General features: G+C 62.4%; 1 protein-coding gene across 2 annotated transcripts; it reads left to right on the forward strand.

Annotated features, from left to right (window-relative positions):
- The first annotated feature begins 147 nt into the window (after positions 1–147).
- On the forward strand, positions 148–14823 carry LZTR1 (leucine zipper like post translational regulator 1). 2 transcript variants are annotated; one of them, XM_059895469.1, is made up of 21 exons: positions 152–614; positions 1037–1099; positions 4088–4144; positions 5489–5568; positions 5941–6049; positions 6596–6679; positions 7479–7536; positions 7944–8083; positions 8542–8743; positions 9140–9295; positions 9675–9785; positions 10056–10148; positions 10236–10331; positions 10403–10568; positions 10747–10916; positions 11014–11170; positions 11818–11944; positions 12035–12184; positions 12751–12856; positions 12937–13017; positions 13273–14823. In XM_059895469.1, exons 1-21 carry the CDS (start codon positions 415–417, stop codon positions 13387–13389), a joined length of 2523 nt encoding a protein of 840 aa, XP_059751452.1. In that variant the 5' UTR covers positions 152–414; the 3' UTR covers positions 13390–14823. The 2 variants fall into 2 exon arrangements, 1 of the variants encoding a protein (XP_059751452.1); XR_009497366.1 differs by lacking the exons at positions 12751–12856; positions 12937–13017; positions 13273–14823 and having other exon boundaries at positions 148–614; positions 11799–11944; positions 12035–12123.
- The last annotated feature ends 239 nt before the right edge of the window (positions 14824–15062 follow it).

Below are 15062 nucleotides of genomic sequence, written 5' to 3' on the forward strand. Positions count from 1 at the left end.
TGGGGCGGCCCGCGGAGGCCGCTGCGAGGCCGGAACCCTCCGTCCGGGATCCCGTGCGTGGCGGACGATCAAGGCCGAGCCACGCGCACAGGGCATGCCGGGAGCCGCGCCGGGGAAGTGCGGGCCGGAAGGGGCTGCGTCCGGGGGCCTGCGCGCGCTGGAGGGGGTACAGCGCGCCCGCACTTCGCGTGAAATGCTTCTCGAAAGACTAGGAGCTCGCTGCACAGTCGGGCCCTCAGAGTCACTAGGACCCCAAGGCTCGCCCAGAAGTGAGGGCGGTCCGGAGTGCGCCACCGTCCGGAAGTGCGGCGCCGTCGGTGCAGGGCTCGCCGGGAAATGTAGTCCCTCGGGGACGGCCCGGGGCGGTGGCCGCACGTCCCGCGGACCCGGTGGCCCATCGGGCGTGGACCCGGCATGGCAGGGCCGGGTGGCTCGGGCGGCCCGATCGGGTCCGGGGCCCTGGCCGGTGGCGCGCGGTCCAAGGTGGCCCCGAGCGTGGACTTTGACCACAGCTGCTCGGACAGTGTCGAGTACCTGACGCTCAACTTCGGGCCCTTTGAGACAGTGCATCGTTGGCGGCGCCTCCCGCCTTGCGACGAGTTCGTGGGGGCCCGGTACGGCGGGGCGTGGGGGTCCTGGGGAGGGGGTGTCTGAGGAGGTCCCAGGCGGGGCGCTGGGGCGAGGCCGGGCCGCCGTGTCCCAGAGCGGAACCCGGTAATGGCGGGGAGTTGTCCACGGCAGGGGAGGGGCTTCCGAGGGAGTCCCGGAGCAGGGTGGCCCCGGGCAGGGTACTAGAGTTAAGTTGTGTTTGTGGGTCTCGAGCTAGGGCCCCAGGTGCTCGGCAGGGGGGTGGGAGTGTCAGGGGTCCCCACATGCAGAGTCCTTTGGGGGTACTGGTGGAATTCAGGAGTCTCCATCGATCTTGGCAGTTGAGAGGAGTTATCCGACTTCTGTGGCAGCCTCAGTGCCAAGTCTCATTCCTTGGGTGCCCCCAGGAGGGTCCTGGCCTGACCGCCACCCACCCCTCTCTTTCCAGGCGCAGCAAGCACACAGTGGTGGCCTATAAAGATGCCATCTATGTATTTGGTGGAGACAACGGGTGAGTCTGGATTGAGGAGGGAGAAGCACAGTGGTGGGGACTGGGTCTCTGCAGCTCCACTGCCATTTCTCCAGATATTAGCTAAGCACTCGGCCTCAGCTTCCAAATCAGTGAGGCTCCCTCAGCACTGCATCCAGTGGGTGGCACACTCAGGACACGGAAATGTCCCTCTTGTTCTGAGTGAGTGGACACAGCCTTGAAAGAAACACATCTGCCATGGCTGCCACCCCTGCCAGACACTTCTCCTTCCCTGTGCCTCCCTCTGGGCCTCATCCACATGCTCACATGGCAGTTGAGAAGGTTTGGAGGATACCAATTTATTTCCTTCCCCCATTTTTCACTTTTGTAAGGGTTTTCCCACATTTTGCTGTACATTCCCAGCAAACAGCTTTTCCTGACAGCATATCTCCATCCCACGAACAGTTCCCAGTTAGGTTGTGGCTGGTTTCCTTTGGTGAAATAATGGCCGAAGTGAACCCTTGGTTTGTGCAGCCGCATCCTTCTCCTGGCATGTTTTTCCCAGGAGCTGGACCACCCCAGAGAGAAAGAGCTATCTTAGCGAGGGCGGGACCACATCAACTGCAGGGTGCGGGCACAGCAGGCAGGCTTGTTCTGCACCAGGAAGGGGGGTCCGGTCTGGTCCGGTCTGGTCAGGGAAGCCTTCCTGGAGGGGCTGATGACCTGAAAGATGAGTAGGAGTGAGCCAGGCAAAAGAGGAAGAGTGTCCCGAGCAGAGGGGTCAGTGTGGGCAACCACCCAGTGGTGGGAGAGTGCAGAACTGTGCTGCCCGGCATCCACTGGGCTTCCGTCCCTCGTCCACCCCTTGATGTGCTCAGGAGAGGCTAGGGATGCCCACCAGGGCTCTGGAGGGTTGGGAGCCTGCTGGATGTGGGGCTGAAGTTGGGCTCCTGGACAGACAGGGCTCAGTTCAGGTTACAGCTTTGTGGTTTGGGGCAGGTGGCTTAAAGCCACCAACTGCACCCTGATCTCCTCTGTAGAAGGGGGTGGGCCTCTGCCCTGCTTTTGCAGGGTGCTCCTGAGGGTCAGTGAGCATAGGGCTGTGAGAGGCTGAGGACAGAGGTGTCCCTGTGCTGAGGGTGTGGTGTTGGCACACAACTCATCCTGCCCTTGAGTCCTGTCCCTGCCTCTCAACCATAGGCTCTGGCCTGTAGCCCAGGCAGGGCTGGCCTCTGATTGGTGCTGCAGCCGTGGTCCTGCAGGATTCCCTGGAGGAGCCTGACCTGGGGCTGACAGAGTGGGCAAGCCCCCGCAGGGACCTTCAGACTGGGTAGAAGGGTCTCTTGGGCGTGGTCCCTGGCTTCCAGCCTGTCTTCCTCAGTCTCTCTCCCCATGTGCAGCCAGCTAGAGTGTGTTCCTTCTTGAGTCATAACCCTGGGATGGTTCCCTCTGAGTAAAAATGCAAGTCCTCCTGGCAGTTTGTGAGGCCCTGCCCGCGTCTGCACCCACAGCTCCCCTGCCTTTGTCTGTGCTGCACTGGGTGACACCTCTGCCTTGCGGTGTTCTGATTGCACCAAGCATCCTCCTGCTCAGCCCCCCTCGCTGGCTGTTCCCTGCTTCCCACCCTTCCTGCCCCTCCTCTAAATCTCCTGTGAGTGAGGCATTCCCCCACCCCTTGGACTAACCGGACCAGCCAGCAGCCCCCACCTCCCCTTCTGCACCTCTTACTGGCTCCATTGGCCCCCAGGGCACACAGATGTTTCTTGTCTGTCTCCTCGGCCAGGGCTGGACCTGTATTCCAGCACCCAGACAATTCAATAAATGTTTGTCACAGGACAAACAGGAATAAAATGAGGAAGAGGCATCCGCCCACAGATGTTTACTGCAGCCTTAATGAGAATCCCCTGAACCAGAAAAGGCCTGGTGTCCAGCGCAGGGCAGTGGGTGGGGACATCCCCCTGGAGTGTTCTGTAGCAGGTGGAGTTTGAGTGACAACTGTGTAGCTAGAAGCAGAAACATTTTCTCTACAATGTGACACTAAGAAACAGGATAGGAATTTGTCTCATTCTAGTTGCAACTTTGTACAGACTGACTGGCTACAAAGATGCTAATGTAGCTGGGGGGGGGGGCAGTACAAATGAGTAAAAGGGAGGGACTACAGTCATGCCTCTGCTTCCCAGCCCCAGCCCCCTGGCTCCGTGGCCTCAGGCAGGCCCTTTGGTCTCCCAGGCTGTTTCCTGGAGGCGGAGGCTAAATGAGGCGGCTGGGGTGCTGGGCTCCTGTTGGGTGGACGCCCTTCTCCCTCTTACTGATAAGGGCTGGGTGGTAACGTGCAGGTCTTTTTTTTTTTTTAATTTATTTATTTATTAATTTATTTATTTTTGACTGCGTTGGGTCTTCATTGCTCCGTGTGGATTTTCTCTAATTGTGGCTAGCGGGGGCTACTCTTCGTTGTGGTGCGCGGGCTTCTCATTGTGGTGGCTTCTCTTGTTGTGGAGCACGGACTCTAGGCGCGCGGGCTCAGTAGTTGTGGTGCATGGGCTTAGTTGCTCCGCGGCATGTGGGATCTTCCTGGCCCAGGGCTCAAACCCGTGCCCCCTGCATTGGCAGGCGGATTCTTACCCACTGTGCCACCAGGGAAGCCCTGCTTTATTGTATCTTTAAGGTAGTTATTACATTAGCTTTGCAATAAAGAGGTGGCAGGAAGAGAGAGAAGGCAAGGGGCCTCCTCTGACATGTGAGCCAGCGTCTGCATCGTATGGCGCAGCCTCGGAGAAGGGGCGCTGCAGCCCATGAGTGGGTGTGTGGGTGGGGATTCTGGAGTGGGGGGTGAGGCGTGAGGAGCCTGAGATCATGCTTGAGTCCTGACCCCAGGCAGGCTGGTCCCGCACCAGCTGGGGAGCTTCCTTTGGGTCACCTCTCTGGTCCCTCTGGCATCAGCTGGTTGCCTGGCCCTGGCTGAGTCCCCCAGACAGCTGCCCCCCCCGCCGGGCACAGTGTCCATCTCCCGGGTCCCTGGCTGTCTTTCAGGAAGACGATGCTCAACGACCTCCTTCGTTTCGACGTGAAGGACTGCTCCTGGTGCAGGTGGGTGTCCCCGGTTCCAGCCCCGCTTTTCTCCAGACACGGAGCACCACTGGGGCCTGACTGCCAGCCAGGTCCCGCTCGTGGAGAGCTAGAGAAGCTTCGAGGAGGAGATGACAGCGCCCAGGACTGCTCTTAGTGATCCCCTCTATTTCCTGGCTTTCTTTTCTGGTCTGTGGCTGAGATTGGTTTTTCTGGATCCTGTTATTTAAGGGGCTCTATTTGATCCAGCTGTGGGTCCTTCGATTCTGCCTCAGGAGAGCTCTTCAGTCACCAGGCCTGTCTCCTGGAGCCGACAGGGGGACCATGGGCTGATGGGGCGTTCCAGGATGGTCTCTGCTGCTGCAGGGTGCCGCCCATGGGCTGGCAGCAGCGGCTCCCCTGCCCTCCCTGCCCTGTGGGGCCTATCCTCTGCCAGGAGACCCCACACAGGCAGTGGGCAGCCTGTAGGTCCTGGCTTCCCTTCCCAGCTGTGTGGCCTTGGACATGACACCTGCCATCTCTGAGCACTGCACATTTGTGCCCATCTGCTCCAGTCCAGCCCCTGCTGGGAGCAGCTCACAGCTGAGGAGAGAAAAAGGTACCAGGATTAGGAGGTGCTGGGCTTCCTTCTGAGCTGTGCCAGCTCCTTGTGCAGGAGCCCCTCGGCACCAGGCTCTGCAGCAGCTCTGGGCGCTGCTCTCTGGGGTGGGGTCTCACTGCCCCCTTTCGACAGAGGAGGATGTCCAGGCCCAGGACTCACAGTTGCTGAATGTGGCCCAACAGGTGGCATCACCCCTTGCCCAAACACCCGGGTGGTGCTGGATTGCTTTGGAAGTTTATGTGTTGTTTCTCTCACACTTGATTGTAAAATGTGTCCAAGAGTTACAGATTAATTTAAAAGTCACTCTCAAGACTTTATAATTCTTTGTTAAAAATTGCTTAGGTATAAAACTCTGAAAAGGAGCAGCCCCAGGAAAGCAGTATAAACCGGTTTTTAATTCAATAAATAAGATGTGTGGACCACCCATGCTGCAGAATATGGTGCAGCTGTGGGGATGCAGGTGTGGATGGTTCCAGAGTAGCAAGGACATCTACCACATGATTCCATTTAAAACAATTACTCAGACACATAAATATGCCTGGGAAAGGTGGTGGGGAGGCGCGCTCAAGGTGTGGATGGTGGTTTCTGGCAAAGGAATTATACATATGTTTCAGCGCTGTTTTTTTGGTTTTTCTTTATTGGCAATTTTTTAAGGTTTCTATAACGAGACAGGTATTACCCTCAAAATACAAAAGCAAAAAGAAGTTTGGGGGTGAGGGGGGCTTCCCCCTGCTGACACCCACTGCCCCTTCTCCCCCCACCAGAGCCTTCACCACTGGGACCCCTCCTGCTCCCCGCTACCACCACTCGGCCGTCGTTTATGGCAGCAGCATGTTCGTCTTTGGTGAGTGGCCCTCCTCCCATCAAGCCTCGACCATGTGCTGCGCTTGGCCAGCCTCTCTGTGTACTGTCCTCTGAGTTCCTGGGCTGGGTTGAGGCCCTCTCATGGGCCCCTTTCCCTGACTGTCCTGATCTCCTGAGGGTGGAACCGTCAGCCTCTGTAGCCAGGCTGGTGTCTCCCAACCAGGGGCAGGACATGGGGTTCTGCTCATCTGTCACCAGAGCCTCGAGCAGGGGCAGGCAGGCAGGAGGTGCCCCCCAGGGTCAGAGGGGTCCCAGAGTACATTTTAACTGAGGCCAGATCCTGCCCCCACCCCCTGGGTTTGATGACTGAGTTGCTGCCTTTGGATGTGACAGCTTCTCACTCTCTTTACAGGGGGCTACACTGGGGACATTTATTCCAATTCCAACTTGAAGAATAAAAATGACCTCTTTGAGTACAAGTTTGCAACTGGCCAGTGGACGGAGTGGAAAATTGAAGGACGGTGAGAGACTTTGCTGAGACCTTTGGGGTTGTGCAGGCTGCCGCGCTGGGTCTCAGGGGGCAGCGGGCCTGGATCAGCTCTGTAGAATTACAGATGAAGAGCCCGAGACCTGGAAGAGAGGGCTGCGCCCATGGCGGCCAGAGCTGGGAGTGGGCGTTAACTGCCAGTCGCTCCTGTCTGCTCCTCCCCCAGCTCTTAGATACCCTCCTTCCAGAGGGTAGAAGGGACAACTGTACTGCGGATGGCACTTCTCTGGCCCTGTTTTGCAAGCACCCCCTTGATATTGGGTGGGAGCTGGGAGGGGGCTCTGTGCCCTTGGACATGTGAATCCTTGTCCAGCTGCCCCGGCCTCGTGAGTTCAGCCTCTGCCACTGTCCCTTATTCCCAGCGGCCCAGCTGGAGTCCCCAGAGTTCGGGTCAGCAGGTGTGGGCACGGCAGCCCCAGGGCCCGGCGGCACTCGCAGGCTGTGGCCCTGGCCTCGTGGGGCCATGAGGCTCAGATCTGCACGGGGCGGCCTCCCTTCTCACCCCCTCCTCCTGCCCCAGGTTGCCAGTCGCTAGGTCAGCCCATGGCGCCACAGTGTACAGTGACAAGCTGTGGATCTTTGCCGGCTATGACGGCAACGCCAGGTAGGTGGCGGCTGGAAGTGCACCAAGGCACAGAGCAGCCTTCCTGCGCTGGGGAGGGAGGACTCGAGCTGGGGTTTTCTCAGGAGGGTGGGTGTGTAGACAGGGCTGGGAGAATAGGAAGATGGGCAGGGCGAGGGCCACTGAGTGGAGCCCCCGCCCGACCCTCACAGGGGACAGAAGTTCTGGCACCCCTGAAGCCCCCTGGGGCGACTGAGGGGGTGGCGAGCCCACCCACGTCTGTGCAGCTGGCTGAGGATGTGCTGGCTCCACAGCCCCGGGGCCACAGCTGGGTGTCATCAGAGCCAGGGGTCGGGTGGTGGCCCCTCGAATGGCTGGGGTGAGGATACTCGGGCCCACGGTGAGCAGTGACCTGAGTGAGCAGGAGGGTGGCAGCGGCAGGGCTCAGACCCGGCCTGCCTCCCCATGGAGGGCAACAGGGGCGCCTGCCTGTGTCATGGGCCCTTTCCTCCTTGTTGTAGAACATTGGCTTTGCTGTATTTTTCTGATTACAAAAACAGCACACGCTCATTCCCCAGGAATTCAGCGTTACAGAAGCTCCAAGTGCTGCAGGGTTAGTGGTGGCTTCTGTGAGGGCCTCTCCTGGCTCCAGGGGGCCCGGCCCAGCAGGGATTCAGTACAGCCCCTAGCCGAAGCCCCCACCCTGAGGCCGCTCCATAGTCCCCTGGTCAGAATCCCCCTTGGTGCGTTGTCCTCCGGGAGCCTTCCCTCCTGGCTGGGCCCAGGCCCACCCTGACCGCCAGCCCAGCTGTGGGGTCCCAACCCCTCTGTCCTAATGCAGGTTAAACGACATGTGGACCATCGGCCTCCAGGACCGGGAGCTAACGTGCTGGGAGGAGGTGAGGGGCACGGGGCCGGGGAGGCCGCTTTGTTCCTGGCCTCGCCAGGCCCTCCTGACATCCGGCCCAGCCCTCTCACAGTCCCCGCGGTGGTTACCCAGTGACTACGGGCTCCGAGCCTGTGACTGGTGCAGTTTGGGGATGATCCACCCTTCTTTGAACACAGTGGGGGTGGCTACTGTCGGGGTCCTGGGCAGTGTGTCTAACCACTGCCCTGTCTCACCTGTAGTGAGGACTTCAGCCCCAACTGTTCAAAACTGGGCCCATTCAGATGGGGGCTTTAAGCTGTTCCACAGAAATGGACCCATGACCCCTCACTCACGGAAGGTTCAGGAGTGAACGTAGCCCTAGCTCAGCAGGTTGGCCCCGGACCAGGAGAAGGGCTCATGGCTTCCCCAACCACGCAGGTGGCCCAGAGCGGCGAGATCCCGCCCTCCTGCTGCAACTTCCCGGCGGCCGTGTGCCGGGACAGGATGTTTGTCTTCTCAGGCCAGAGCGGGGCCAAGATAACCAACAATCTCTTCCAGTTCGAGTTCAAGAACAAGACGTGAGTGCCCTGCTGGTGGGTCCCTTGTTAGCACACCACACCAGTGCCCGGGGCTGCCTGTGTGGGCTCCACACACAGCCAGCACCTTGGGAGCGGGGCCGTGAGGGCCCTTACGCAGCCTGGGCCTGAGACCCCCGCAGGCCCCTCGGGGGGTGGCTGCAGCCCAGCATCCCGGGGCCTAGGCGGCCTCCTTCCTTGTCCCAGGGTGAAGACAGCCAGCCACCCCTTCCAGCAGCTGCCTCACCGGGCAGGTGCCACCCTCCTGCCCTGCCCCTGATACCTGCTCCATGCTGGGGGATGAGGGCGAGACAGGACCCCATGATGGGCTGCGAGGAGCCAGGCAGGGCTGGTGCCAGGATGAAATGGGGTGGGGGGCTCAGAGCCCAGGTGGAGGCTGCAGGGGAGCACGAACCCCCACCCCATCGCTGGTTCACACGCAGCGTGAACACACATCACAGGTGGACACGCATCCCTACCGAGCACCTGCTCCGGGGTTCTCCGCCGCCCCCGCAGCGGCGCTACGGGCACACCATGGTAGCCTTTGACCGCCACCTTTACGTGTTTGGGGGCGCAGCTGACAACACACTCCCCAACGAGCTGCACTGCTACGACGTGGACTTCCAGACCTGGGAGGTCATTCAGCCCAGCTCGGACAGCGAGGTGAGTGCTGCTGGTCCACAGGTGGGTGGGGCCAGGGCCAGGGCCTCCAGACAGCCAGCAGGAGCAAGGCTGGGACACCCGGGGCCCTCAGCCCTGGACATTGCCCTGGCCCGACCCCGGCCTGGGCCCCTCTGGTCTGTTCTCCATCTTACCACCTATGGGCTAACACTTCATGGCCCAACATTTGTGCTGTGCTGGGGATGTTCTCCCGGGATGCATGCCTTGACTGCAGCCAGGCTCCCATCTCGGCCGTGCTGGGAGCACCCTCATCCTGCGTCACTTTCCCCCCACACTGTCCCCACAGCACCCATCCCCACCCCAGGCGGGGACAGCAGCGGTCTCTGGCCACCTGCCCGGCCCTTGCTGAGGGGCCGTGCACCCGTGTGTCTCCCCCAGGTCAGCGGGGCCGAGATGCCCGAGCGAGCGTCCGCTTCCGAGGAGGCATCTGCCTTGGGCTCCGAGGAGCGGGGCGGCTGCAAGAAGTCCCGGGATGTGTTCGGCCTGGACTTTGGCAGCACCACCACCAGGCAGCCTACCCTGCCAGCCTCAGAGGTGAGGGCCGGCACCCTCGTGCCCACCCCTCACGCCCTGAAGCTGGTCCTGTGATGAAGAGGCCGAGGCTCAGGGCTTACACAGCACGTGAGGCGAGGCCAGGAGCGCATGCCCTGCTGGACGGGCCACATGGGTGCAGCACATGACACCCAGCACCCTCTGCCACCTGGTGGGGCCACAGGGCCTGTCCTGTCTGCGGGCCCACACAGGCCCCGCCTCCCCCCCACCCCCCGCATGATTGTGCGGGGGGGGGGGTCCTGCCCTGTAGCCCCTCCTTCCAGGCCACCAGTGCCCTTGCCCTCCTTGCTTAGAGCCTGGCCGCGGCCAGGCCTCAGCCAGCCCCGCTGCTGGACACCCCGCCCTGTCCCTTCCCCTCCAGTTGCCCAGCGGAAGGCTCTTCCACGCGGCCGCTGTGATCTCCGACGCCATGTACATCTTCGGGGGCACTGTGGACAACAACATCCGCAGCGGGGAGATGTACAGGTTCCAGGTGGGGCAGCCCGAGCTGCCGGCCTGAGGCGGAAACTGTGGAAACCGAGCCCCTGGGGGGCGGGGCTTTGTGGGGGCAGGGCTTGTCCAGCGCCAGAGCCGCGGCTGCACCTGGTGGGCCGGCAGCCCCTCTGAGGGGTCGGGCGGTTGGGCCGGGGTACTCTGGAACCTGAGTGCGGGCGGGGCCGGGTGGGGGGCCGGGGGGCCCCCCGCAGAGCCCGTGGGGGGCTGGCTGGGCGGACTCGTCCAGCAGCGTGGTCTCTGCCTGCAGTTCTCCTGTTACCCCAAGTGCACGCTGCACGAGGACTACGGGCGGCTGTGGGAGAGCCGCCAGTTCTGCGACGTGGAGTTTGTGCTGGGCGAGGTGGGTTCCCCTCCTGTGCCCGCTGGCGGCCCCCGCCCCCGGGGTGAGGGTCCCCTGCCCTTCACCAAGGTGTCTCTCTTCTGGCAGAAGGAGGACTGCGTGCAGGGCCACGTGGCCATCGTCACGGCACGCAGCCGCTGGCTCCGCAGGAAGATCGTGCAGGCGCGGGAGCGGCTGACCCAGGTGAGGGCCGCCCGCCGCCTGGGCAGAGGCTTCTGTGGGGTGTTCTTGAGCGCCCCTTCCTCTGCCCACAGAAGCTGGAGGAGGAGGCGGCCCCGGCACTCAGGGAGGGCCCCTCTGGGGCCGCGGGTGGGGCCCGGCCGCCCCTGCTGCGCGTGGCTATCCGCGAGGCCGAGGCACGGTCCTTCGAGGTGCTCATGCAGTTCCTCTACACAGACAAGATCAAGTACCCGCGGAAAGGTCGGCCTGCGCCGCGGGCGGGAGGGAACGGGATGGGGTGTGGGCAGCCCTGCCTGGCAGGGGGCAGCCGGGGTCTCCGAGGCTTTGCCCCGCCTGTGGCTGAGCCACCTCGTGGCGGAGGGAGCCCGGGCCCCCCCCACAACGCCCCGCCGGAGGCTCAGGGGGTTCTTGGGCGCAGGCCACGTGGAGGACGTGCTGCTCATCATGGATGTGTACAAGCTGGCACTGGGCTTCCAGCTGTGCCGCCTAGAGCAGTTGTGTCGTCAGTACATCGAGGCCTCCGTGGACCTGCAGAACGTGCTGGTCGTGTGCGAGAGCGCTGCCCGGCTGCAGCTGGGCCAGCTCAAGGTGCGGGGCGGGGTCCGTGGCAGCCTGTGCCCCCTCCCCGCCCACTGTGGCAGGCCCGGTGAGGCCTGACCCGGTGGCCTGCGGCCTGTCTGTCCAGGAGCACTGCCTGAACTTCGTGGTGAAGGAGTCCCACTTCAACCAGGTGATCATGATGAAGGAGTTCGAGCGCCTCTCTTCTCCTCTGATCGTGGAGATTGTGCGGCGGAAGCAGCAGCCGCCTCCCCGCGCCCCCTCGGACCAGCCTGTGGACATCGGTAGGGACCCACCTGGTCCCCGAGAGCGGTGGACAGGGTGCAGCCACCTTGGGCACAGGGTCCTACCGCAGGCGGCTCAGGCTCGGGCAAGGCAGAGACCTGCTCAGCGGGCTGGGTGCCAGGGCGGCATCTCCCAGGCCCATTCCTGGGGGAACACGGGCCCTGTCCAGCAAGTGCTGCCCTGACTGGGACGACAGGCATGAGGGTCTGCAGCGAGCAACGAGCTGAGGGTCCCATGATTAGTTGCCCAGCTTCTCTTCTAGGTGGGCCCACATCTGGGCCTGGTAAGGGGTGGGCATAGCCCTTAGACGCTCGGCACCTCCCTGTCCCATCCCCACCCAGCCAGGAAGGGACCTTACAGACTCCTTCACCCCCTGGCCCTGGGGCCTGTGCTGCCTCGGCCATGGGCTCCAGGTGACACAGCCGAGGGGGCTTCAGCACTGGGGCAGGAGAGGGCTCAGTGGGCCGAGTCTGGGAGAAGGTCAGACTCTGGGGGGACAGAGCCTCAAGGGCCAGAGTGAGGCCTCTGACCTGGGGGTTTCGTTAAGGGGGGGCAACACGGGCAGATGCACAGGAGGCGGTGCCCTGGGGTCCCGCATCCTGAGTCAGAAGCCGCCCTCTGGCTCAGGGCCCCTCTACACCCCCAGGCACGTCTCTGATCCAGGACATGAAGGCATACCTGGAGGGGGCGGGCGCGGAGTTCTGTGACATCACGCTGCTGCTGGATGGGCACCCGCGGCCAGCCCACAAGGCCATTCTGGCCGCCCGCTCCAGGTGGGTGGGGTGTGGCTCGCGGGTGGGCGGGCAGGTGGGTGGGTAGCTGGGCACTGGCCGACTTGCTGAGGGCCGGCCCACCGTCTGCAGCTACTTCGAGGCCATGTTCCGGTCCTTCATGCCTGAGGACGGCCAGGTGAACATCTCCATCGGGGAGATGGTGCCCAGCAGGCAGGCCTTCGAGTCCATGCTGCGCTACATCTACTACGGCGAGGTCAACATGCCACCCGAGGACTCACTGCATCCTCACCTCTGGGGCTCCCGGGTCATTCCCAGGACAGCTTTGGGCCCTGCTGGCTTGGCCTGGCCAGGCGATTTCCTGAGGACTTCTTGGTGCCCAGTCTCTTCCAGGTTCTCTGGAACAGTCGGTTGGCTGGCTCAGAGAGGTTTGCAGCCAGGAGAGACGGGTGGGTTCAGAGGAAGGGGTCATGGCTCCATGTGGGGTGATTCCTGGCCAGGTCATGTCTGTGGGGGTCTGAACATGGGGGGCCAGGATGCCCTTCAGGGCTCTGAGGCCGTGGATGTTTCAGCAGATGGGCATGTGGGTACTTTCCTGGGGAGAGGAACCTGTGGTTTTCTTTGGATCCTGAATGGAGCCTTGGACCCCTGAGTGGTTCAAAGCCCATGTAGTGGCTCTGCCTGGATGGGAGCCCGGCTGTTGTGGTGGGTGGGCACCCCTTGACCTGAGCAGGAGGCAGCAGCCCTGGTTCAGGGCTTCTCCGTCCCTGGTGGGCCCCCAGGGGGGAAGAGGGCAGCTGGGTGGGAGGAAGGCTCTCTTGGCCCACAGCTCCTTAACCAGCCCTCAGCTACCTGTTCGCGGCGCCCTACTACTACGGCTTTTACAACAACCGGCTGCAGGCGTACTGCAAGCAGAACCTGGAGATGAATGTGACGGTGCAGAACGTGCTGCAGGTAGCTGCCCTGGCCCTGGGCCTCTGTGCCTGCGCGGTGTGCGGGGCAGGGGCAGCGCCTCAGGGAACCTGCCGTTCCAGATTCTGGAGGCAGCAGACAAGACGCAGGCGCTGGACATGAAGCGGCACTGCCTCCACATCATCGTGCACCAGTTCACCAAGGTCAGGGCCCTCCCACCCAGCGCGCTGCCTGCCCCGTCTGCAGGACATACTCCCCTTGGCGGTGGCCTGGGCCAGGTGGGAGGGGCCCTGGCCGCCTTGTGCAGCAGTGGGTTCTGGGGATAACCGGGCAGAGCTGTCCACCCACTGGCTGGTCCTCATCCCGTACTCGTTGGTCAAGCCCCCAGAAGACTCCTTGGCCACCTGGCCCTGGCAAGAACACAGCTCCATCCTTCTGGCCTTTGGTTGCCTCCGCAGGTCTCCAAGCTGCCCACGCTGCGCTTGCTGAGCCAGCAGCTACTGCTGGACATCATCGACTCCCTTGCCTCCCACATCTCAGACAAGCAGTGCGCAGAGCTGGGTGCCGACATATGAGGGCCCATGTGGTGCCACCCCGCCCTGCCTTGCCCACTGCAAAGACTGTGCTGGCCATGCTCGGGCCTGCAGCCAAGGGGTCGGGTGCCCAGGGCCTCCGAAGGGAGCTAAGTGGGGGACTCCAAACGCCCCATCTCACTGCTGAGGACACAGGTCCCACAGGAAGCGGACGGTGAAGCGGGATCCTGGCTGGCACCCTCTCCCGGGGTGGAGGTGTGGGTGGGAAGCCAGGGCTCAGTGGTGAGGATACTGCAGGAGGAGGCAGGGGTCCTGGCCAGGGCCCAGTGAGGGAGATGAGCCCACCAGGGAGCTGGCTTTGGGCCCCCTACACAGCAGGGACCCAGCATGGCTTGTGCATCCAGCCACTGGGTCATGTTGCCAAGACCCCTCAATGTGGGGGCCGCACAGTACCCTCAGACCCTCATCAAGGTTGGTGTAAGGGTTTCCTCCTGCCACCCAGAACTTGGGTAGATGGAATCCAACTGCAGGTGAATTTTGAGGTGTGAAGGGCCCTAAGGTCAGCTCCCAGCCTGCAGGGTCAGCCACTGTGGACTGGGCCAGGCATCCAGAGGGGCTGTGGGATCCCACCCACCTGTGTGTGCATGGGGGCCCTGGGCTGCGCCAGAGAAGTCAGAGATGCCCCAGGCCTGCATCTGTCCCTAAGTATTTATTGTCATAGGCTTGCCTCCATTAAAGCCACAGCAGTCCTACCTGTACCCAAACCTCACTGCGCAGTCCCCACTGGTGGCTCCAGCCCTCCGTCCTCCTGGAGCTGAAGCTGGGCCATGTGGCCCGATGGCTCAGGATAAGCCAGTCTTGCCTGGTTCTGTTCATGCCAGCAGTTCTCCACCCCCAGCCAGGGTGCCCCAGTCACATAGTGGGAGGGCTGGTGGGAGGAATGCAGGCCAGCCTCTGGCCTCTCCCCACCTGAGGGGAACCCTGGGGGCCCGGAGCTGGTTCTCCTGGCTCCTGGGCTGCCCTGTAGGCTCCTGCCTGGGCTGGGAAACTGAGGACAGGTCACTGAGTCCTTCCCTGTCCCGACAGAAGGTGCCGAGTCCACCCCAGTGGGGAAGGCACCATTCTGCCTCTCTTCTGGGAACAAGAACCCTTCTGCCCTGGCTGCCAGGAAGCCACTTTGGGGGAAACACAGTCCCTCTCTTCTGAGCCTTAGAGCTCGTTTCCTGCCTCTGGTTGTGCCCCACGTAAACGCAGCATCTGCCACTCCTCAGGCCTTGCTGAGAAACTCCAGGTGGACATTCTTAGGCAAGGGGTGCTCACCTGTAGGCCCAGCAAGCTAGGAAATGGCCTGTGCAAGGTGCACCTCGGCCGGCCCGCAGGCTTGGGAACCACCTGTGATCCTGCTCCGTGTCCGCCTCCTGTAATGGCCATTTGACTCTCCTGTGCGTAACGTGAATAAATGAAGTTTCACTCCAAGAGCCCCAAAAAGCAAAGCCCACAACACAGTGTGGCCTTTTCCAGGACTAGAAAGAATTCAGCGGTGCTCTTGTGGCCGCTGTGGCTGAGGCCCAGCAGGGAGGTCAAGTGTGTGGTTAAGTGCCTCACACACGGAGCTGCTGATCACAGGTGCAGGGAGGCCTGCCACGTTCAGGTGAACTGAAGGAAAATGACGCAGGCGACGCCAGGACTGCTGCCCACATGCCTGGCCCTCTGCT

This window comes from Balaenoptera ricei, chromosome 14, assembly GCF_028023285.1.
Source record: "Balaenoptera ricei isolate mBalRic1 chromosome 14, mBalRic1.hap2, whole genome shotgun sequence".
In the NCBI taxonomy this organism is placed as follows: Eukaryota; Metazoa; Chordata; class Mammalia; order Artiodactyla; family Balaenopteridae; genus Balaenoptera; species Balaenoptera ricei.